Here is a 24,829-nt window from a genome sequence, read left to right as displayed (position 1 = left end):
CACTCTGGCGAGACAGTCTGCGGGCAGGTAGGGTCTCAGCCTGTGTACCAGATGGAGCTGCTAGACAGCTGCCCTGAACACTGAATTGACCTGCGCCTCGATGGACAGCTGTGATCTCTCTGAACAGGGTGACTGGGCAGTAAAATAGCAAATGCATTTCAGTGTAAGCAAGTTCAGGGGTGGGGAGTGCTTTTTCACAAAGTGCAATTAAACTTGATCCCCCTCCCACAAGAAGAAGGGGTGACTGTCAAGCTTAGATGGTTTTGAAAATGATGTTCTGGCCCTCACTGGATGAAGAATTGGAACTTGAGGTATGGCCTCTGCCAAAATCATTCATGCCGAGATCAGTGCAGTACATAGGTGAAAGAAAGTTCCAAGACTCAGCAGATGTGACACATGGCTAACAAGCTAAGACCTTGACCCAACAAGCAACCCCCTGCCTTATATGAAAGCAGAGTAGGCACAAATTTAGCACTGCAAACAGGCAAGCAAACAGGAACTCGTTCTGGAGGGCTGGACCTGATCTGTCTGGCATCTCCATGACCTTGGTGAGAGTGGCAGCTTTGAACCAGACTGAATGCCCAACTCCTGCAGAGAGAATGGGCTAAGGGCAAGCTCTAGCAGCACCAGAGGGGGGTCAGGATTGGAGGCAAAACTGGCACAGGAGGTGTGAGTGACGGGGGTGCAACGTGTCTAGGTGACATATGAGAGGACAGAGAGAAGCACTGGTACTCTCCCCAGGATCTAACTCCCTCCCAGGGTGATGCATCTCTCTTGAGGACCAGACAAGTCCTGCTGGTGGGCTTCTCAATGAGGTGTCTGAATGGTCGCTGTGGTCGTTTGGTCGTTTTGTTTTTTTAAGATATTTATTAAAGTTTTTTTAGAATATAACAATGAAAAAAATGAAAAATAAAAAGAAACAAAATACAACATAAAAACAGTTAAAAAACAAATAATTTCCCATAACATATCTTCCTTACGCCTATTTCCCCAGACCTCCTCATACCTCCCTTCTTTGTATTCCACTTCAATTTGTTAGTTCAGCAAATCCTTACCATTAAGCTTTTACCCATTTATAAACTTTTTTTCCCGTATCTCCTCAAGCATTACAGCTGGAAACCCCTTAGTTTCTATCCAACATCCTTCTATCATTCATTAATTTTACAATATTTCTGTAAATAGTCTTTAAATTTCTTCCAGTCTTCTTTCACCAACTCTTCTCCCTGGTCTCGGATTCTGCCAGTCATTTCTGCCAATTCCATGTAGTCAAGTGAAGACTGAATTTTTGACAAGATTGTTTGGCCTTGCAGGAATCTTCTAATGTTCTTATGACAGAGATTTTTCATGAGCCTGGTAGGTCCAGCCTGTGCAAAATATTTTCCTACCTTGAACCCATTGGAAGTTAGAGAAAGACTATTTTGCTTGAATCTGGGGGATGTTAACCTGTGATATTGCAAAATAAAAAATTCCTTCCAGTAGCACCTTAAAGACCAACTAAGTTAGTTCTTGGTATGAGCTTTCGTGTGCATGCACACTTCTTCAGATACACAGTGATACTGTGATATTGCAGTAATTGTTTCATGCCCTGTACAAAATACAGGAAATAACTTGTTGGTGCACATTTTCAATTTATTTCAACAGATGGAACTGTTCTTCATTTTATTGTATCCAGTGTTATCTGACTGCTTTTCTGTAGGGATGGTTGATTCCTACATCTTAAGGCATGGCACCCATAAACTTCGGATCGGGTGACTTCTTACAAACATATTTTGTTTCCAAAAAGCAAGGATAGTCATGCCAGCATCTTAGCAGTGGACACACCTTGCTAACTAAAATACAGTCTTCACCCGTTTCGGCATCTGGCTGGCCAGCGGATCTATCCCAATATCTGAAAAGAAGAGGCAGCACTAATTAGTACAGGAAGGATGCTTATTTCATTTCTACCTTCCTGCATTATATAAAGGTTAAAAACACACACACCCTCTTTTATATTTGTGATGGTTTGTTCAAAGGTTGGTTTCTTTTCTCAAATCATTCCCAAGAGTAGGATCAGAACCACTGTAATACATTGTCCACAAGGTCACACTCCTGTCTTGCTCAGCTGACTCAGTCCTGTTGCCAGGCCTGAACCCAGATTGGAACAACAATTACTATTTCTATTGTTGTTGTTTTTATATTTGTACCCCACCCATCTGACTGGGTTGCCCCAGCCACTCTGAGCAGCTTCCAACATATATGAAAACATAATAATCTAGATCAGTGTTTCCCAACCACTGTTCCGCTCCGGGTGTTGCCGGGTGTGCCGCGGGAAAAATTAAAAAATTCGAAAGATAGCTTCATATCCGGAGAGGCGGCCTTCAGGCGAGTTTTAATTTTAATTTTCCTTCTCCCACTTAATGCCCCACGCTCGCCCGAGCAGCTTGCAGTCCTCGGTAACCACGGCGACCCGAGGGAGGGGAGGGAACAGGGAAGTCAAGGGCGGCGGCGAGCCGCGATGACGTCAGTGGGCCGCGCCGCCTCGCCCTGGCACGGTGTGAGAGCCCCGGCTAGTGGCGCGAGCTTCGGAATAAGTGGGATCCGCGTGCGCGAGACCGAGATCGCGGGTAAGGAGCTCAGCCCTGGGCAGGAGGAAGCGGGGCCGCGCATGCGGGCCACATCCCCACAGAGAGCGAGCCTCCCCCGGCCCACCACTCCGGGCAGGTCCACTCGCATGAGGGGGCGACGATGGCGACGGCCGGCAGCTTGCCTGCAATGCCATCCCTCGAGCAGGCGAGGAGCCCGGAGGCTACCAGATGCGAGTCCTCTTTCCCACCCTGCTCGGGAGTCCAGAGCACTTGGTCGCATTCAGGATCTAGAGTGGGGAAGCGGGGCTTGTGTCTGGGCTGGACACATTGGGCTGCCTGTGCCGCTCGACCTGCGGGGAGAAATCAGGGTGGGAGTCACGACCGTGAGGCAGGGCTGCCAAGTGTGGCAGAAGAGGACACGGCCGTCGCACCTGTCCTTAGGTAGGAGCTTCTTCCGTGTCGACCTGCTGCCCTAAAGTCTTGGCTTTTTTCTTGGCTTTTTGGCGGTTGGCACAGAAGGAAGGCAAGGGGGAGGGGGAAAAATTGAAACTTACACTTTTGTGCGTCCCTCCCGGCGTGACGCTGCGCGCTGACGTCACGGGGCTGTAATGGTGGTGTGCCTCGAGATTTTTTTCATGAAACAAGTGTGCCTTTGCCCAAAAAAGGTTGGGAAACACTGATCTAGATGATTTGTGTTCTCCCAAGAATGTGTGCAGCTGTCCCACCACAACCCTCTCCAGCCCCTTCCCTCAAAAGGGGTATTTGTGACTGGTCAATAGTTCTTCCTGTCTTTAATTACACAACCTGAATTTGCCAATATGTGACGGAATCCCACCCCACAATAGCAACTGCTTAGAAGAGCCCTAACTCAGCATGTTTGACATGGATTAAGGAATGGATAGTATTAAAAACCCCCACACTAGATAGTTGGATCTGGAAGGATCTGGTTGCCGCGCATATCTGTGATATGAAAAAGTGAAGGTCCGTAAACGGCTTTTCCCCCCGAGCCAGAACTTAACCAAACTCAGTTTCGGCACCTCTTAGGTGGGGGCCATTTCCATTCTAAGAGAACAAGGGAGGTGATCAGGGTGAGTTCCAGCACCTCTTTTTCTAGAAAAATACCACTATGCATAAAGACTTCTTAAATCACTCTGTGATGAATTTATTTGGATTATGGACCAGGTATAATTATCTACTTGAAAGGAAAACACCACTGTGGTTATCCCCCATAGAGAGTTGTGTTGGGGGGCTTACAAAGATATATTGTTATGCTGAAAGCAGCTATAAGCTTAAGAAAAGAAAAGAAAAGAAAGACCTGGTAGGGGGTTGGTTTCAGTATCATCAAGTAAATGAACTATTTAAGAAGGATGTGTTTTATGGAACAAGGATCTGGTACTGAATGGGGTTGCTTGACAGTAATGAAAGTAATTCTAAAATATTATTAGAATGGGACACTAAAGATGAATTGGTTAAGGCAACAATGACGCAATGGGCCAAAGACCTAGGTCATAATATTGATATGGCTACTTGGGATAAGTTATGGAATTTACGGCTTGTTATACATTAAGAGAAAACTATCTTAAAATCATGTACAGGTGGCATTTAATGCTAAATAAACTTGCCAAGATGTATAAAAATGTGTCAAGTAAATGCTGGAGATTTAAGCAGGTAGATGAGTCTTTCTTTCATTTGCGGTGGACATGTAAAAAATCTAAAGATTTTTGGAAAATGATATTAATGAAATGAAGAAAATGTTTAAATGGGCTATTCCCCAAAGACCAGAAGCTTATAATATATATATTATAATCAAATCAAATTGCAGATAGGTTTCAAGATAAAAGCAGCAGAAGAAAAATGACCAAAAAGTTGTAAAAGAGAATTTTTCACAATAGATGAAATTATAATGCAGTAGAAAAGGTCTGAACAAAAATGCTGTTGTGGTGAGGGTGGGAAGTCAGCTTAAGAAACAAGGTATTTGATTTAAAGGTTCTTGTGAAAATATGTGATATAAACCCTAACTAGAGCTCTTACCAGGTTCTTTTAGAATGGCAATGGCAACCACCTGAGAGGTGCCAGAAATGATTTCCTGTAAGTTCCCCTGAAAAGAGCCCTGGTGAGTTAAATAGACAAACACAAAAAGAGGCTGCCAGTTTGCCCTCATGTAGGAAGTGAAGCCAAACATGCTATTTGGAAACAGTCCTGCAGTTGCTGAGAGGCTCCCTCAAGCCACACCGTAACCATCCGCGTTTGTACCTGGCCGCGTTTGTATCTGGGTTTTTATACTGGTGTCAGAAGCGGGGACACATGATCTGAACCACCAAGGTGTGCCAAGGTCTTGACCTCATATGCCCGTCTAATGTTCGTATACACCTTGTCAAGAGTATTTTCTCCCCTTGTTGCACACTCAATGTGCTGATGGAATTTTGGGAGTACTGCCCTCGCATCTGTGTGATTGAAGTCCCCCGCAATAATGTGCACAGCCTCTGGGTATCTGCTCAATTTAGCATTGATGTTTTCATGCATACTACTCATGCATTTGCAGTTGGTGCTATGTACACCGCTGTTAACACCACTGTTGTAAATTCCCGGGGAAGATAGAAAGGTCTGCATTTAATTGTCACTTTCCATTTATAACTTCATTTTTGTTTCTCAGAATCTCAGCTTTATCATTTAGTTGCTTCATTTCTCCGTACATTTGTATAGTGGGTTCTTCTATTTCATCAGATGTTCCTTCTAGTCTTGACATAGTTTCATCTAGATCATAGAATCATAGAATAGAATCATAGAATCATAGAGTTGGAAGAGACCACAAGGGCCATCGAGTCCAACCCCCTGCCAAGCAGGAAACACCATCAGAGCACTCCTGACATATGGTTGTCAAGCCTCTGCTTAAAGACCTCCAAAGAAGGAGACTCCACCACACTCCTTGGCAGCAAATTCCACTGCCGAACAGCTCTTACTGTCAGGAAGTTCTTCCTAATGTTTAGGTGGAATCTTCTTTCTTGTAGTTTGGATCCATTGCTCCGTGTCCGCTTCTCTGGAGCAGCAGAAAACAACCTTTCTCCCTCCTCTATGTGACATCCTTTTATATATTTGAACATGGCTATCATATCACCCCTTAACCTCCTCTTCTCCAGGCTAAACATGCCCAGCTCCCTTAGCCGTTCCTCATAAGGCATCGTTTCCAGGCCTTTGACCATTTTGGTTGCCCTCCTCTGGACACGTTCCAGTTTGTCAGTGTCCTTCTTGAACTGTGGTGCCCAGAACTGGACACAGTACTCCAGGTGAGGTCTGACCAGAGCAGAATACAGTGGCACTATTACTTCCCTTGATCTAGATGCTATACTCCTATTGATGCAGCCCAGAATTGCATTGGCTTTTTTAGCTGCTGTGTCACACTGTTGGCTCATGTCAAGTTTGTGGTCAACCAAGACTCCTAGATCCTTTTCACATGTACTGCTCTCAAGCCAGGTGTCCCCCATCTTGTATTTGTGCCTCTCATTTTTTTTGCCCAAGTGCAATACTTTACATTTCTCCCTGTTAAAATTCATCTTGTTTGTTTTGGCCCAGTTCTCTAAAACATAGATCCTCTATGTCATTTCTTATTCCACTTTTCCATTTCAATAATCTCTGGTTTACTTTCATTCCTCATTTCCTTGACTGTTCCTTTTAATCTTTTCCATTTTTAATCTATTTTCCCCCCTTCAAAGTTTCTATTTTTCTATTGAGAGACTTTGTTTACTCTGCTATCATCTGCTTAAGAGCAGTCACAGAAAAAAGGAGTTTCCAACTAAACATCAACAAGAACTTTCTTACAGTAAGAGCTGTTGGACAGTGGAAAGGCCTCACTCAAGAGGTGGTGGACTCTCCTTCCTTGGAGGTTTCTAAGCAGAGGTTGGGTGGCCATCTGCCATGGATGCTTTAGCTGAGATTCCAGCATTGCAGGGGGTTGGACTAGATGACCCTCAGGGATCCTTCCAAGTCTAAGATTCTATGATCATATGGTGTTCTCAAAGTGACCTGCAGGGATTCATTGATACTTGAGACACTGAGACTTGAGAATTCAGCTTCTGGGTCCCATGTATCCAGGTCTAACAATGTCTGTGCCCCCGATCAAACATTGCCAAATACCAAGTATTAGTGTGTGTCCTTTTGGAGTGTTTCTGATGTGACTGGGCAGTAAGAACACTACCAGCCCACTCCTCATTGACAGAACAGTTAAAAATGTTTGCAATGGAAGAAGAAGAGTTTGGATTTGATATCCCACTTTATCACTACCCTAGGGAGTCTCAAAGCGGCTAACATTCTCCTTTCCCTTCCTCCCCCACAGCAAACACTCTGTGAGGTAAGTGATCAGGGCTGAGAGACTTCAGAGAAATGTGACTGGCTCAAGGTCACCCAGCAGCTGCAGGTGGAGGAGCGGGGAAGCGAACCAGGTTCACCAGATTACGAGACTACCACTCTTAACCACTACGCCACGTAGGCTCTCAATGGAAGCCTGTATCTTGTGAAAAACAAAACCAGTGCTGGATTCTAGATTCATAGAATACCAGGAGCTCTTGTTAAAAAAAAAAGAAAAAAGGAAAAGGAATGGAGTGCAGGAGATAAGGAAATTTTGTTTACAAACTCACGTTACTTTAGCATCCACACCACTAACCCATTCAACACCAAGAGGTTTCTTTCGGTTCTTCTTGAGTCCAATCCAGAAATTGTATTTCTTATTCCTAGCTTCTGTATCTATATAGATCTTCAACAGAACAGAACAAATCAGACTCAAAGTCTTTACTGGGCATGTAGGGCTATAAACAAAATTGTCATGTTTAGGAATGTTAGAGAATTCTGCTGGAAACAGAGGCAGAAATTGCTACTGTTTACTTATTCGTCCCGTGTATAGCTTGGAAATTTATTAGGTAGTTATTTTCTAAAATAAAAAAATCCATTGTTCACCATCTAAGTCTCAAAGCAGCTTACAACAATAAAAACATACAAATTAAAAAAATTAAGCATAACTCTCAGGAATGTAAAATCTCAAAAATGTAACCAAAAAACCTTATACAGTGGTACCTCAGGATGTGAACGGGATCTGCTCTGGAGCCCCATTCGCATCCTGAATAGAATGTAAGCCGCGACTGCACGGGTCGCGTTTTGCCGCTTCCGCGCATGTGCGTGACATCATTTTGAGCATCTGTGCATGCGCGAGCAACGAAACCCGGATGTAACACGCTCCGTTACTTCCGAGTTGCCGCGGAGCGCAACCTGAAAGCGCTCAACCTGAAGCACATTCAACCCGAGTTTTGACTGTAAAAGATCTGAAAAATATCTGTGATTCAATTCAAATATGATAGGTCATTGCTGCTGCTGCTGCTGCTGATTTCAATCTGGAAACAAAATATATTTGATTACATTTCCCCCAATTGCATTACATTTCATCTGGACTGAAATAAATGGAGTGGAATAATGTAATGAGGACATAATTTGGGTAATTATATAATAGTTTAAATTACTCAAGCCCATCAATCAATAAGTGGGGCAATGTTTTGTTGTCAGACTTTGCGTGGATTGGTAGCAATGCTTCTGAATGCCAGCTGCTGGAGAATGTGGGAGGGGAAGAGTGCTTTAGTGCTTGGATCCCACTTGTGGGTTTCCCACAGGCATCTCTTTGGCCACTATGAGAGCAGGATACTGGACTAGATGGGCCATTGGCCTGATCCAGCAGGCTCCTCTTATGTTCTTATGGGTTGTAGATATGCCATTCTGCATATCTGCATATCCATTTGTGAGTCCTAGAGCGTGAAACAGGCACCACCAAAAGTGGAGAGAACTGAAATTGTCTTGGATCCCTGGCTGCAGGTGACCTTTGTAGGCACCGAAAAGGAATAAAATTCACATGTATGGTGCAGCTGATCAATGGGACACAGTACAGTAGTGGGCAGCTCCATCAGACCTTGATTCCTGCCCATAAACCCTAGAGTAAGAGGCCAGGGTGAGGCCAGCAGGCTCAGGGGACCTTCTTTGTTGGGAGAGATGTTGGGGTCACCTGTGAGTTTGCTTGAGTCCTGGGTGAGAGCCAGGGACGGTGGGTTTACTCCTGAGAGAGTCATTAGACTAAGAGGTGTTCACTGTAGATAAAGGGTTAGCAAAATTCCAGTTCTGATATCAGTATATTTTTATTAGTGTGGTATGATCAATGGTTTGATTTTATACTTTTGTAATATTTGTGTTTTTAATCTGCTCTGCCCTGTTCAGAGATATTTCTATATATTAAGCAGTATAGAAATGGTTTAAAGGTAAAATAAAAAATGAAACCATTAGCCTGTGCAAGATTATTCCTAATTTGTATGTGTCCAGCTCACCTGTTCTTCCTGGGCTGTAATGGAAACCAGCTGGGTATTAACCTCCTCACATTTATTCACAGCAGCTGGCCATGATTGTTTGTCATTGGAAAACAAGTAGATGTTCCATCTAAAGACCCTCCATCCTGAATTAAGTTTCTGCCGAATATCATCTTTGATCCAAGCCAGAAAAAGAACAAAACAGAAGGAGATTTAGTGTGTAGTAGGTCTGTGCAGATTTTTATGGTGCTTTTCTTCTAAAAATTAATAAATTACAAACTCAAAATGAATTACATGCATCTATTTCATTACAATCTCTCATAATGTATTTAAAGTAGCAGGTTGTAAGTACATGAGAAGAGCTCTGCAGGATCAGGTCAAAATGGACCCATGTAGGCACTGTGGTCTAAACCACTGAGCCTCTTGGGCTTGCCAATTAGAAGGTTGGCGGTTCGAATCCCCACAACAGGGTGAGTTCCCATTACTCGGTCCCAGCTCCTGCCAAACCTAGCAGTTCGAAAGCATGCCAAAAAGTGCAAGTAGATAAATAGGTACCACTCCGGCGGGAAGGTAAACAGCGTTTCCGTGCTCTGCTCTTGTTTCACCAGAAGCGGCTTAGTCATGCTGGCCACATGACCCAGAAAAACTGTCTGCGGACAAACACCAGCTCCCTCGGCCTGTAAAGCGAGATGAGCGCTGCAACCCCAGAGTTGTTCACGACTGGACTTAACTGTCAGGGGTCCTTGACCTTTTTTAGTCCAGCAACCCGCTTTCACAGCAGCCAACCAGATACCTCCATGGGAAGCCCACGTGCAGGATCTAAGCACAACAGGACTCTCCTCAGTTGTGATTCTTAGCAACCGGGCCTCAGAGGCATCCCTACCTCGAGAATGTGGCCCTGGTTTCACTATGGAATGGCATGGTGAACTGGGCAGCTGCCATTATGACACCCAAGCCGCCTCTCCAGTGTTGTGGAGCTGACTGGTTCCTTGGTGGTTCCTTGGTATTCTGGTGAGCTTTGTGCTATGAAGTGAGCCAGATGTAGACTAGAGCACAGGTGGCTCAAGACTACTTCTTCTTCTTCTTCTTCTTCTTCTTCTTCTTCTTCTTCTTCTTCTTCTTCTTCTTCTTCATTTGTACCCCACTCATTTGGCTGGGTTGCCCCAGCCACTCTGGGCGGCTTCCAGCATATATAAAAACATAGTAAAACATTAAACCTTAAAAGCTTCCCTATACCGGGGTGCCTTCAGATGTTTCCTAAATGTTATATACAGTAGTACCTTGGGTTAAGAACTTAATTCGTTCCGGAGGTCCTTTCTTAACCTGAAACTGTTCTTAACCTGAAGCACCACTTTAGCTAATGGGGCCTCCCGCTGCCGCCGTGTCACCACCACGCAATTTCTGTTCTCATCCTGAAGCAAAGTTCTTAACCCGAAGTACTATTTCTGGGTTAGTGGAGTCTGTAACCTGAAACTGTTCTTAACCTGAAGCATCTGTAACCCGAGGTACCACTGTAATTACTCATCTCCTTAACAACTGATGGGAGGGCGTTCCACAGTGTGGGCGCCACTGCTGAGAAGACTCTCTGCCTAGTTTCCTGTAGCTTCACTTTTCACAGTGAGGGAACTGCCAGAAGGCCCTCGGTGCTGGACCTCAGTGTCCGGGCAGAACAATGGGGGTGGAGACACTCCTTCAGGTATACAGGACCGAGGCCGTTTAGGACCGTTTAGACTTGCACTGAAGTCATCCAAACACTGCTTGGAGGACATAACGATGCCAACAATGGGGCAGTGCAAGCTGCAAGGAAGGATCATTGGGCAGCTTGCACTGCATTTTCTCTAGTGCAGGGGTCAGCAAACTTTTTCAGCAGGGGGCCAGTCCACTGTCCCTCAAACCTTGTGGGGGGCCGGACTATATTTTGAAGGGGAAAAGAAAGAAAGAATTCCTATGCCCCACAAATAACCCAGAGGTGCATTTTAAATAAAAGCACACATTCTACTCATGAAAAAACACGCTGATTCCCAGACCATCTGTGGGCCAGATTTAGAAGGCGATTGGGCCGGATCCGGCCCCTGAGCCTTAGTTTGCTTACCCATGTGCTAGTGACTATATGCCTGGCCACTTGCCTCAACTTCTGTCCCTCCTTGCTTATTATATCTAACAGAAAGTGGTTAGTGCTTCATTACATGAGGGGATGGTCGCTGCTGCCTTGAAACAGATAGGTAGCCGTGTTGGTCTGCCATAGTCAAAATAAAAAAATTCCTTCCAGTAGCACCTTAAAGACCAACTAAGTTAGTTCTTGGTATGAGCTTTCGTGTGCATGCACACTTCTTCAGATACACTGAGTATCTTCTTCTTCAGATACACAGTGTATCTGAAGAAGTGTGCATGCACACGAAAGCTCATACCAAGAACTAACTTAGTTGGTCTACTGGTGCTACTGGAAGGAATTTTTTTATGCTGCCTTGAAAGAAGTGGTGGTGTGACTACTCCTAAAGAAACTAGTCACGGACCCCTTAGACCAGGGTTTACCACACTCGGGTCTCCAGCTGTTTTTGGACTACAGCTCCCATCATCTCTAGCTAGCAGGACCAGTGGTCAGGGATGGTGGGAGTTGTAGTCCCAAAACAGCTGGAGACCCAAGTTTGGGAAACCCTGCCTTAGACTTAAATCTATTCTGACCCATCACAAATACCTTCTGGGGATGGGGGAGGTGACGGAAAAAGTAGGCAGCTACAGGGATTCTTGGATGACACAGATTTAGATCCATTCGAATCTGGATTCAGGCCTGGTCATGGGACAGAGTTACCCTTGATTACATTGAGGGATGACCTCTGCAAGAGAACAGGACAAAGGGAGCACAACCTAGTTCCCGCTTCTTGATCTTTCTGTGGCTTTTGATACTACTGCCCATGGGATCCTTCTGGGCCAGCTCCATGGAATGGGAATGGGGGGCGCACTGTGCTGCAGTGGTCCAGAGAGTAGCATTGATCAAGTGCTTTTTTGCCCTCGTGGTGGTTATTTTTTATTTATTTATATTATTTATTCAATTTATATACCACCCATTATCAAAAGATCCCAGGGCAGTGTACAACATTAAAAACACATTACAGAACAACAGTAATAAAAACATAATTTAAAGCATATTGAGAGACAGTCTAGAAGAAGAAGAGAAGAAGAGTTTGGATTTGATATCCCGCTTTATCACTAACCGAAGGAGTCTCAAAGCGGCTAACATTCTCCTTTCCCTTCCTCCCCCACAACAAACACTCTGTGAGGTGAGTGGGGCTGAGAGACTTCAAAGAAGTGTGACTGGCCCAAGGTCACCCAGCAGCTGCATGTAGAGGAGCGGAGACGCGAACCCGGTTCACCAGATTACGAGTCTATCGCTCTTAACCACTACACCACACTGGCTATAATAATAAAGCCTAATAATAAAACAATCATAATAACAACAGTCCTCTAACCCACACTTTCACGAGCCACAGATTATTTAACAGCCATAGGCCTGGGCAAAGAGGAATGTTTTTGCCTGGCGCCTAAAGACATGTAATGATAACACCAGGTGAGCCATTCTGGGGAGCCACCACAGAAAAGACATGTTTTCATCTTGTCACCCTTCGCACACCTCTGGGATGGGGGGACATAGAGAAGGGCCTCAGAAGACAAGCTCAGGGTCCGGGTCAGTTTGCATGGGGAGAGGCAATCCTATTGAAGTCCTGAGCCATGCAAGGCTTTATAGTTCAACACCAACACTTTGAATTGGACCCGGAAACTACTCAGCAGCCAATGCAGTTGTGCCAGGATTGGTGTTATATGCTCAAACTGTCTTGTTCTGGTGAACAATCTGGCCATTGCATTTTGTACCAGCTGAAGTTTCCAAACAGTCTTCGGAGGCAGTCCCAAGTATAACACATTGCAGTATTCCAACCTAGGGGCTACCAGGGCTTAGAATGCAGAAGTCAGGCTATCCCTGTCCAGATAGGGATGCAGCTGGGCCACCAGCCGAAGCTGAATGGGGTAATGGTACCCCTGAAGGACCAGGTGCGCAGCCTGGGAGTCATTTTGGACTCACAGCAGTCCATGGAGGCGCAGGTTAACTCTGTGTCCAGGGCAGCTGTCTACCAGCTCCACCTGGTACGCAGGCTAAGACCCTACCTGCCCGTGAACTGTCTCGCCAGAGTGGTGCATGCTCTAGTTATCTCACGCTTGGACTACTGCAATGCGCTCTACGTGGGGCTACCTTTGAAGGTGACCTGGAAACTGCAATTAATCCAGAATGCGGCAGCTAGACTGGTGACTGGGAGTGGCCGCCGGGACCACATAACACCGGTTCTGAGAGATCTGCATTGGCTCCCAGTACGTTTCCGAGCACGATTCAAAGTGTTGGTACTGACCTTTAAAGCCCTAAATGGCCTCGGTCCAGTATACCTGAAGGAGCGTCTCCACCCCCATCGTTCTGCCTGGACACTGAGATCCAGCTCCGAGGGCCTTCTGGTGGTTCCCTCACTGCGAGAAGTGAGGCTACAGGGAACCAGACAGAGGGCCTTCTCGGTAGTGGCGCCCGCCCTGTGGAACGCCCTCCCATCAGATGTCAAAGAGATAAATAATTACCTGACATTCAGAAGACATCTTAAGGCAGCCCTGTTCAGGGAAGTTTTTAATATGTAACACTGTACTGTTTTTAACACTGATTGGGAGCCGCCCAGAGTGGCTGGGGAAACTCAGCCAGATGGGCAGGGTATAAATAATAAATTATTATTATTATTATTATATGACAGAAGGCACTCCATGCCACCGAGTCCACTTGGACCTCAAGAGACAGGTGGTTACACTATGGAGTGCCACAGGGCACTGTTTTAACCCCAATATTATTCAATGTTTATATGAAGCTGCTGGGAGTGGCCATTTGGAGTTTTGGGGGGAAAGGTGCCACCAGAACACTGATGACACTCCACTCTTGAGGCATCAGGCATAAGCCTGCATTTTATTAATGTTTGATCAGGACTTGTATATTAGAGAGAGCCTAAAAGATTTTCAAATGTTTCAATGCCAGGCAGAGAAAACCTTGGCCATTCTCCTAAGACAAGGGGCCCCCTTTTTGATTGATAGCAGAAAACAATTCTCAAAGTCATAAAAGCTGAAATTACAGACTAAAAGCAGGACATTGACCCTACATGTTACAGAAGATAACAAAGGCAGAGATAAATATAATTAGGAATGGGCAAATAGTAAAATGATACCATGGGCCTCTCTTAAAACCTTGAGCTGTATTTTCTAAGGCCAGAGGTAAATGGGAGAAAAAACATCTAGCTGGGAAGTCTTTTTAAAGCATCTAGCTGGGAAGTCTTTTTAAAGCTGTTTCTTCCTTAAACAGATAATGGGAAAAGCAGCTTGCTGAAGGGGGGGGATGTGAACTGAAGAGCCTTCTTTTGAAACTGTTTTAAACTGAGTCCTTTTCTTTCTTTCTCTCTCTACTTTAAAAAGGCCTTATTCCTTTTAAGAGGCTATCTGTGTTGTGTATTAAATATGTTGGCTTAAATGTAATTATGCAAAGGATTTAACAAATGCTAGAAGAGTTGTATTTATCTTGAAATTAAGTCAGCCACCAGTCCAGCCTCTTGCCAGACAAGAAGACGCCATCAAATGCTGTCCTGATATATTAGCTGCCAGACATTTGTTTAGAAACCTTCAAATGAAGGATATCTTTCAATGTTGATGTGAAACTCAAGATCCTTGACATATGTTTAAGATAAAAATTTAAGATTAACCATTTGTTTTAGAAGGCAATAGGGCAGGGAGGGCAAGAGGTGAGCTGGTAATTAAGATTCCTTGTTGAGACACATGTAAGATATATTACTACTTATTTGTCATTTATAGATGTAACAATATATAGCTGTTTGTGTTCCTTATAAGGACAGAAGGATATGGGTGTATCTTTTTGTGATTGGTTATAGCAATCAGCCAATAGGAAATCCAACCAGGCTGATTGGACAGAGGCAGCCCAAGGAGGAGCAAAGGGGGCTGGATTAAGGGAATATAAGTGCTGGCCATAATGGCAGGAGGCCAGGCCAGAGCTTGGTAACCATATACCACTGTGCCTCTCATTTATTTGTCTGACAAATAAATAATTATTTTAAATTCTCTATTGCTGCGTTGAATATTTCATTCCAGCTAAGCGTTAACCACAAGCAGGGTGCTACATTCTGTTTCTCAATAACATGTGAATCAGCAGAAGCTACACAGGCCTTTGACTGGTGCCTGGACACAGAGATGAGACGGATGAGAGGAAATAAGCCAAGCATGAATCCTGGGAATACAACAGCACTGTGTGGGAGTAGTTCACTTGGCCACGAAATTGGTACAACTGCCTGTTCTGGGTGGAGTTGCAACCCTTCTAAAGGAGCAGGTATGCAACTAGAGGTGCTCCTGGATTGAGCTTTGTCACTAGAGGAACAGCCTCCATAGCGAGAAGTGCCTTTTACCAGCTGTGCTGGGCCTACCCCAAGCAGCCCACCCCCATACATTCGCGAGCCATGTAGAAAAGTGACCTTCAGGAGAAGGTGCAGCCTAAGGGGGGACTTCTTTTCCACTCTGGTTCTTCAGCACGATGGTCTCAGCATTACTTACCAATTTCAGCTTGCAGTTCTTCGTTTAGCATAGTCAGATTGACAAAGTAGTCCGATAAGTTCACAACCATGGCAAATTTCCCATAATCTAAAAGGTTTACAAGAATCCAGGTCAAGATCTTAAATCACAATCTATATCTATTTCAAATCATCTCCCTACATTCTGCCATGCAGGGGAGCATCAGGCTTAATGCTGCATTTTAATCTTGTTTTTTAAGTTGTATTTCAATCAATTGTTTTTATACCTGGTGTTAGCCGCCCTGAGCCCGGTCTTGGCTGGGGAGGGCGGGGTATAAATAAAATTTATTATTATTATTACTATTATTATTATTAGGCCCATGGGCACATTTGCATATGCTGAGAAAAATCAGGACACGGGCCTTGTGCCTCCTTCCCAAAGTCTGGGAAGCTTCTGCCCACCTAGTCCAGCATCCTCTTCTCACAGTGGCCAACAGTGGGAAATTGCAAGCAGGATCCGAGCAGAAGAGAACCACCCCCTCCTGTGGCTTCCAGCAACTGAGATTCAGAATCATTGCTGCCTCCAAGTGTGAAGGCAGAGCAGCGTTAGAAATCAGCAAGGCGCTGGGTGCATTTTACACCATTTGCAACCAAGTGAAGATGTCCGGACGCCAGGACGGCACCTGACGTCTCTGTTGGATTCTTCAAGCCTTATCAGAGGAAACTGGCCACTCTCCAGGCACTCGGCTTGAGATCCTTGTTGACCTCCCCGTCTGCGTCTCCCGGCAGGATACAGGCTAGGTCACTATCGGCGATCCTCCTCAAGCGTGAGAAGAACACACCACTCTCCCCTCCTCCCTGCCTCCCCCAGGGAGGGGAAAGAGACAGACAGAAATGTATTTACATGTCTTTATTTCTGTCCTTGCAGCAGTACAGAGAAACGCGTCTGCACTCATCAGACTCCAACAGTAGAGAAAAAAACTCCACCCCTGTACTTCCAGTACAGGTCAGATGACACTCTGAGCTAACATCCGGTGCTCAGCACAGTGAATAGACTGCCCCTTTGTTCCCATGGTACAGTCCCAAACATCAACATCCTGTTTTGCTTTCCAGCCACCTGCAGCTCGCTCCCGCATTGCTGCTTTTCCGTAACAGTCTCCACCATCTGGAGGTGCATGCCTGGGGAAGAAGATGCGATGCTCTGACAGGGTGCGAGAGCTCACCCACCTCCTTACCAAAGCTGGGCAAAAGCTGCTCATGTTTTGGGAAAGAGGTGGGAGAGCTCTTGCACCCTGCCAGAGCATTGCGCCTTCTTCTTTAAGTGCTTGCAATGGTTTCCATGTTTCTTTGGGGGAAGTCAAGCACTTTAAATGTGTGCTGAACGAGCTTTAAATGTATGTAAGGGTAAAGGTAAAGGTAAAGCTCCCTGGACAGTTAAGACCAGTCAAAGGTGACTGTGGGGTTGCGGCGCTCATCTTGCTTTTCAGGCCAAGGGAACCAGCATTTGTCCACAGACAGCTTTCCAGGTCATGTGGCCAGCAAGACTAAACCACTCTTGGTGTGGATATGACCTTGTGCTCCTCACCAGCCTAAGTTGAAGGGGTACTACTTTGACGGGGCCCCTGGCACAGTTTTCAACCCAGCCTTGGCCATCTCCTATTTTGAGAATTTAAGGGCCAAATGCCCATGTGTGCATGTCAGAAGAAGCATGCAAAGCCCAGGGGAGGCGCAGGTATGGTGAACACGGCCAGGTGCAGCTTAGATGGACCCAGAGCAAAGTAGCCTCTGATGAGCCTTTTACTTGGTCAGGGTTATTTGGTTGTGGGAATCATTAGCACCAGTCTAGATGCCTGCTTACTTTCACACAATGCTCACAATGCTCACAATATAGCATCACTCTCAGGAACTGTAGGGAATTAATATGGCACACTATATATATATATAGAGAGAGAGAGATTTTGTTTTTTTAATGTTGAGTCAGTCCATTACAGGCTTTGTGACAAAAGCCATTTCCAGCCTAAGATATGCCTGGGATTCACTTCCAGACCAGCGCTGTTAGCTAACAGGTCACAGTCTGCACTCCTGTCAGCTTGAGGCAGAGAAGCAGCAGGATAAGATTATAGAGCACAAGGGGAAAGCCGAGGCGTGGCTACCCCAATGCTCAAGAGCATGGGTAGGCAAACTAAGGCCCGGGGGCCGGATCCGGCCCAATTGCCTTCTAAATCTGACCCGTGGACCGTCCGGGAATCAGTGTGTTTTTACATGAGCAGAATGTGTGCTTTTATTTAAAATGCATCTCTGGGTTGTTTGTGGGGCATAGGAATTCATTATTTTTTTCAAAATATAGTCCAGCCCCCCACAAGGTCTGAGGGACAGTGGACAGGCCCCCTGCTGAAAAGGTTTGCTGACCCCTGCTCAAGATTCATGCCATGTTGACCCCCAGGATGCACACTATGCTTCCGCGGGTCGCGCTACGTCCCCAGGAAGCGTGCCAGCCCTGCCCCCGCCTGCTGTCTGCCCCCCGGTGCCAGAGCATGAAGCGCCACCACTGCTGATCAGAAGAGCCTAAGGATGTCTGATTGGTTTAGAATGACAACTGCGGGTTGCAATTGCTATGGGAAGTCTGATATAATTAATTGGTTGGTTATTTGTAATCACGTGTCTAGGTTAGAAGTGTGTAGGAGTAGATGCTTGTGAAGATCATTTCAGCCTCCCTCAGAATTTTTAGGAGGCTGACCCGATGGACTCCTTTATTCAGTAAAGTTATATCTTTTCACTTGGAGCCTCCAACCCTTTCTTTCGGGTTTCTGCGAGGGACGCATCCAGCCTCAGAACTTTTTTTAAAAAAAAACCCATCTTTAACACCATCACATTTCACTGGCAATCCACTCCTTTCCCCGGCAGCTTTTCTTCCCGCTGAGCAATTGGAATAGGCTTTTATTGCTGTAAACCACTGTGCTATATTTTTATGACACGGTGGTGTATAAACATTTTCAGAAATGGAAAAATACTGGGGGGAAACGACCCTAAGCAGTGTTGGGGAGACACTTGCAGAGAAAGAAGCTTTCTGAAAACTCTGACCAAAACACATTGCTTACCATTCAGACTGTTCCACTTTGGGTAGTAGGTATTAGCAAAATCCCGAACCTTCTGCCGTGCTGCTAACACTTGCGCATGCTTTTTATAATTGAGAACATCTAAAAAGAAAGGAGGAATGAAAGAGTGGGCATACCAACACACTAGTTTTATGCCAGCTGGAAGTGTGGCTCTACCCTGTGTAAGTATACCTGAAGGGGGTTGCATGAGGAGCAGGTGGAAGGAGGAGGAGAGGTCAGGTTGGGGCAGCAAAGGGGGCCAAGTTGTGGTGGAATTGCATCATGCTAGACCGATGGGCAGTGGCTGAGGAGGTGCGCCAGCCAGAGGGAAGGAGGAAGAAGAAGAAGAGTTTGGATTTGATATCCCGCTTTATCACTACCCTAAGGAGCCTCAAAGCGGCTAACATTCTCCTTTCCCTTCCTCCCCCACAACAAACACTCTGTGAGGTGAGTGGGGCTGAGAGACTTCAGAGAAGTGTGACTGTCCCAAGGTCACCCAGCAGCTGCATGTGGAGGAGCGGAGACGCGAACCCGGTTCACCAGATTACTATTCTACCGCTCTTAACCACTACACCACAACACTGGAGGGGGTAAAGGAGAGGTTGCTCCTTCTCCCTTCTGCCTGTTGCTGTTCACGCAGGGCCAGGTTCCTTGTCAGTCACACCAACAGCAATGCAACCACCATTTGGGGTTGGCTGAGCTCAAATATGGGGAAAAACATGTCCCGTTTGAAGTCCGAACAGGACAGGGGACTCTTTTGTCTAAAACACGGGCAATGCCATTTTTCTAGGGACAGGTGGTATCACTGCTGATTGCAACATGACACCTGCCTAGTTCTGGGGTTCGCAACCTATGGCCCATGGGCCACAAGAGGCCCATGGAGGTCATTTAACCGACCCACGAGCCACCTCCAACTGCACACTACTCTAAACCGGTGCAGTGCGGTGCAGGGACTCGCTTCCGCAGTGGCACAAATCTTGTCTGTGCAGATGTCGGAAATCGCGTCTGTGCAGATGCCAGAAATTGCATCTGCGCAGACGCCCAAATTGTGGGCCCACAGAGAGATCTCCACTGGAGTAAACCGGCCCAGGCAAGGTAAACCTTGCCTACCCCTGGCCTAGTTAGTCACTAAAAGTCTCTGAGCTGTTCAAAGGCAACACTGCAATGCCATTGAAATCTCTCTCTCTCTCTCTCTCTCTCTCTCTCTCTCTCTCTCTCTCTCTGTGTGTGTGTGTGTAAAATTGGACTCTCATCTCTTTCACTGACATCAAAGGGAAGAAAAGGGGCTTCTTCTAGTTGCCATTCTTTTCTCTCTCTTTTTTTCAAGGGTTCTTTACACTGAAGTTAAACCAGCCAAGGCAATTGGGGGGGGGGGGGTCATTTGCTAGAAGAGTTAAACTTACATATTGTGACCAATGCAACTGTTCCGAGCAAGAGGATGGTGGCAGCGCATGCGGCGGCAGCTTTACCCACAGGGGAGTTGGCCCACGTTACTCCCCGTTTCCAAAGATCGCCGGTCTTACCTTAGAGGACAAGAGGACAGAAAACCTCACTTTTACCACCCCGCAGGGAAGCGATGGGCACAGTCAGTGCAAAACAGAACTCCACACCCTGCCCATCATAGTGATGACAAGTGGATGTGGCTTTGGGGGGGAAGCCATCTTCAGCAAAAGTGGACTCCTTGGTGGGCCAGGATTGGCCCGCAGGCCAGAGGTTCTGCACCACTAGTTTAGGGGGACACCTGGGCTCTCAACGGCTTTCTCTTTGGAGAGCTGACTAGGCGCCCAATAGCTAAGCTGGATCACAGTCCTCAGTTGCAGGCAACTTCACAGCAGGCCAGGAAGCCTGCACCAAATCCTTTGCACTGCACAACATGCACTTACTTGGAGTCTCGATACCTGCCTCCTCTTAGCAAAAGCAACGCTCCCACAGTTATCATCATCTCTGACAAACCTTCCTCACAGTGTTGCTATGGTGAGAAAGGAAAAGGAAGAGTTGTGCACATTGCCTTGAAGTCCTGGGAGGAAGGACCAGGCGGAAAGGAGGTGAATGAAGTCTGTGACCTACAGCGCCAAATCCATTATGCGCATGCACACACACACACTATTGTGGGTTTGATTCCTATGCGGGCCACCTGCAAACTCCTGCATTGCAGAGTGGCAGCGGTGGGGTGGGGGTTGGAGTAGAAGATCCTTTGGGTCCCTTCCGACTCTATGACTCTGTCATTCTGTGTGACCTTTTTCCAAGGACCTCAAGGCAGTGAACCTCATTCCTCTTCTTCCTGTTAATGATTACAACAAGCTGGAGGCACAGGCAGCTTTTTAAGCAGAAGCTCAATGGCCATCTCTCATGGATGCTTTAGCTGAGATTCCAGCATTGCAGGGGGCTGGACTAGATGACCCTTGGGGTTCCTTCCAACTCTATGATTTTATGAAAAATGTTAAATGTCAAAGAAATGATTGTGTAGATACCCTACCTCATATTCCCATACTGTAATATGAATTTCGTCAATTTTCTTCCTCTCTCTCTTAAACAATATATCATATATATTTTTTTGGCGGGGGGATAATATAGGATGGCAGTTTTAGCAGGAAACATACCATGGCTTCCCTTTCGGAGATTGTAACATGTGGGACACACCTGCTTAGAAATACACTTTCTCCCATCTATGCCTCCCTACCCCACAATTGTTTTTCTTATGGTGCCCCCACTGGAATTTCCTTCTATGTGCTTTGGAGCATACAGACCCTTGGCTGCTGGTTGTTCTGGTGCTTTCTTGGCAGCAGTTTCGGGCTTTTTACGTTGTGGGAGGTTCTTTTTCCCTTTCCCCTTTTTATCTGAAAAAGAGCAATGGAAGCTTAATGCATACATGCTTATCAATATGGAGCCGCAACCAGCAATACCTAAACAATACCATGAAAGTTACATAGATAACAAAATACCCTTTAAACCAGGGTCAGCCTGCTCATTGGCCCTGAGGAGGACATCGGCTCAGGTGGCAGCCTATGAACACCTGAAAATGGTGGCAGACCTGGGCCCCTGAGGAACATGCTGCTCACTGCTGCCCAGGAAGAGCAGGGTTACCACTGCCTGATCCTCTCCAGCCCCCCTTCCCCTTCCCCACTACCTTCAGCACCATAGGGTTTCCCCAGGCCACCTCCAGTTGCCTCTGATTCTGCCCCTGATTCTGGACTGCTCTCTGCCACAGCCTCTTCTTGCTCACTAAACCTTGTTGCCTCTTCAGCTTTCAAGACCTCCTTCTCCCTGTCTGCTTACTCTTCTCCCTCTGACCGCTCATCGTCATCCCACCACCAACCCCCTGGCTCTGAGTCTTGTTCCCTTGGCAGTTCATTAGTTGGTACCTTCCGCCACCCCTCTGCATCCAGTCAGTCCATGACAGTCCCCCTCCCTGGGGAGTTCTACCAGGGCGACACTGGGACTCCAGTGGACTGGCTGCAACAGGAAGGGAGTGCAACTTGTACAGCACGTTGGCAACAAATATTCACACAGTTGTTCAAAAATAATTTTACACCATTTATCAAATATGTGAGAAAGAGACAATTGCTTACAAAGTGCCACGAAAACTTACAAACTACCTAAAATAAAGTGAACTTGCAATATCAGATTTTACTAGGTTCTTACAAATTCTTGACTCAGCTATTCAGTCTTGTATGCTTAAGCCAAGAAATTGTCTCTTCAAACATATTTAGCACTAGTAGACGCATCAATATGGCCTGAAGCTCAACATCAAAAAAACTAAGATCATGGCCACTGGGCCCATCACCTCCTGTCAAATAGAAGGGGAAGAAATGGAGGCATTGAGAGATTTTACTTTCTTGGGCTTCATGATCAATGCAGATGGTGACAGCAGTCACAAAATTAAAAGACGCCTGCTTCTTGGGAGAAAAGCAATGACAAACCTAGACAGCATCTTAAAAAGCAGAGACATCACCTTGCCAGCAAAGGTCCATATAGTTAAAGCTATGGTTTTCCCAGTAGTGATGTATGGAAGTGAGAGCTGGACCATCAAGAAGGCTGATCGCCGAAGAATTGATGCTTTTGAATTATGGTGCTGGAGGAGACTCTTGAGAGTCCCATGGACTGCAAGAAGATCAAACCTATCCATTCTGAAGGAAATCAGCCCTGTGTGCTCACTGGAAGGATAGATCATGAAGCTGAGGCTCTAGTACTTTGGCCACCTCATGAGAAGAGAAGACTCCCTGGAAAAGACCCTGATGTTAGGAAAGATGGAGGGCACAAGGAGAAGGGAATGACAGAGGACGAGATGGTGGGACAGTGTTCTTGAAGCTACCAGCATGAGTTTGACCAAACTGCGGGAGGCAGTGGAAGACAGGAGGCCTGGAATGCTCTGGTCCAGGGGGTCACAAAGAGTCGGACACGACTAAACGACTCAACAACAACAACAACAACAGACGCATCAATGGCATGAGGCAACTGAAGAAGCCTAGAAAACTGTGCTCAGGAAGTGTGCTATCCGCCAACCCTAACAAATCGGCCCCACCGGGGGCAAAACAGCAGCCCCTCAACTGCATGGACTGCTAGGGCGGAATGGGGATAGAACGCTGACACACCCTGTCATCTTTATTACTCCATATGCTGCTTCATCAGCACCTCACAGATTCCGGGAACAACGTTGAACTTACCCTTTTCTTGAATCTCCTTGGACTTATTTTTAAAAACAAGAAAAAAACGAAAAAATGAGTGTGAAATTATTTTTGAACAACTGTGTGAATATTTGTCGCCAACGTGCTGAACGAGTTGCACTATCTTTATTAATGGCACAGGTTGCATTTTTCTAGCAAGAGTAACAGGAAGGGAGGCAGGTAAATGGGGCTGCTTGAAGGCAGCCCGGTGTTGGTGGGGAAGAATTGGCCTTAAAGAATCAGCTCCCTTGGGGCCCAAATGGGAGCAGAGAAGCTCCAGCTTAGCATTCTACTATCACATTCCTCCCTTGAGAGGCAATGGGGCAGAAGGGAGCCACCACCACCACCTCAGGAAGGACCTGCAGCCAGAGACAAAATGGCCCTCATGCCTGTGAGAAGGAAGAGGGAAAAGAGCAGAAACAACTTACCCGCCTTTGCCATTTTAGGTTGTCATTTTGATTGCTGTCTCTGAGTGTGGATTGTTGTTCTCTATTCTTTCCCTACAATCACATAATGTGGGCAGGGCATGGAGTGGAGAAAGAATATCTTAGGACAAATGCAGCATTTGAAAACCGGTCACATGAGTTCTCCATATGTCGCGAAGTTGGCATTAATAATAATAATAATAATAATAATAATTATTATTATTATTATTATTTATGCCCCGCCCTCCCCAGCCAGAGCCGGGCTCAGGGCAGCTAACAACAATAAAATTACAATAAAATTACAGTAAAAACATAATGGGGGGGGGACCAATTTAAAATACAGGTTAAAATGCAATTTAAAATGCAGCCTCCAAGATGTGCTATTATGTCTCCCTTCCCCTTTGTGCATACTTCAAGCAGCTGGTAGAGTCTGAAAGATATATTTGAAGGGAAAACCTGCGCCTTGCAATCTTTTAACTGCTGTAAATTAGCTAGGGAGTTGGCCTAAAGAACTTTCAGGATCCTCCTCCTTCAATTCTATGGGCTGCATTCAACTGAATCCTCAAGAATGGAGCGAAGATGGGAAGGAGGAGGAAATGAGCAAACTCGTAATAAAATAAGATAAAGGAGAGCTGGACAGTGGGCAGCACTCTGAGATGACCCCTGACCACTGGTCCTGCTAGCTAGGGGTGATGGGAGTTGTAGTCTAACAACAGCTGGAGGCCCAAGTTTGGGAGACCCTGATGTAGACGATGAAGAAGTACAAAGAAGAAGGTACAAAATACAATATAATCTAATGCCTGGTTGCATTAAGAATCGTTTAGGGAAATTTAATGAAGGCAAATCAATAGAATTCTTCATTCAAAGATGCAGCACAAAGATGTTACCATAAAACTTAACATGGGTGTCAGTTCTTAAAAAATCGGTGTCCCAGATCTTATCTAAGCATATCTCAATCCTAGCTCTCTTTCCTCTTTCCACCAGGTGTTGCTCACTCACCTGGCTGTCTCCTGGGGCACCTCTTCACTTCCCTGATGCACACCCGCTTAGTCTTTCTTCCTCTTTTCCAAGGGTGCATGAGGGGCCAAGCGGAATGGCTCCATTGTTGAACTGGCAGAGCACTTGGCCAATCAGGGACTGGAAGAAAGCGAATCAGGGAAGT

The 24,829-nt window shown here is 45.9% G+C and overlaps 1 protein-coding gene across 2 annotated transcripts; it reads right to left on the bottom strand.

The window, feature by feature from the left end:
- Positions 1–1,608: 1,608 nt before the first annotated feature.
- Positions 1,609–24,790, bottom strand: LOC310685925 (lithostathine-1-alpha-like). 2 transcript variants are annotated; one of them, XM_083459045.1, is made up of 10 exons: positions 24,667–24,764; positions 23,671–23,742; positions 21,326–21,415; positions 19,982–20,101; positions 18,582–18,680; positions 15,527–15,613; positions 8,918–9,069; positions 7,196–7,311; positions 1,981–2,124; positions 1,755–1,888 (listed from the first exon to the last, which is right to left on the bottom strand). In XM_083459045.1, the coding sequence occupies exons 2-9, from the start codon at positions 23,681–23,683 to the stop codon at positions 2,007–2,009; spliced, it is 795 nt and encodes a 264-aa protein (XP_083315171.1). In that variant the 5' UTR covers positions 23,684–23,742; positions 24,667–24,764; the 3' UTR covers positions 1,755–1,888; positions 1,981–2,006. The 2 variants fall into 2 exon arrangements, with proteins under 2 accessions (XP_083315170.1, XP_083315171.1); XM_083459044.1 differs by lacking the exon at positions 1,981–2,124 and having other exon boundaries at positions 1,609–1,888; positions 24,667–24,790.
- Positions 24,791–24,829: the final 39 nt, after the last annotated feature.

This window comes from Podarcis liolepis (assembly GCF_965112155.1).
Source record: "Podarcis liolepis genome assembly, chromosome: 9".
Taxonomy (NCBI): domain Eukaryota; kingdom Metazoa; phylum Chordata; class Lepidosauria; order Squamata; family Lacertidae; genus Podarcis; species Podarcis liolepis.
Note: the sequence above shows the minus strand (reverse complement) of the source record. Positions and strands in the feature narration are given on the sequence as shown.

Bases quoted from the DNA above. Each gene is read 5' to 3' on its own strand.
- LOC310685925 (XM_083459044.1), bottom strand. The intron at 20,102-21,325 runs GTCTGTATGCTC...TTGTCCTCTAAG, and splicing joins AGAACAACCAGCAGCCAAGG to GTAAGACCGGCGATCTTTGG. The intron at 7,312-8,917 runs GTGAGCTGGACA...GTTCTGTTGAAG, and splicing joins TTACAGCCCAGGAAGAACAG to ATCTATATAGATACAGAAGC.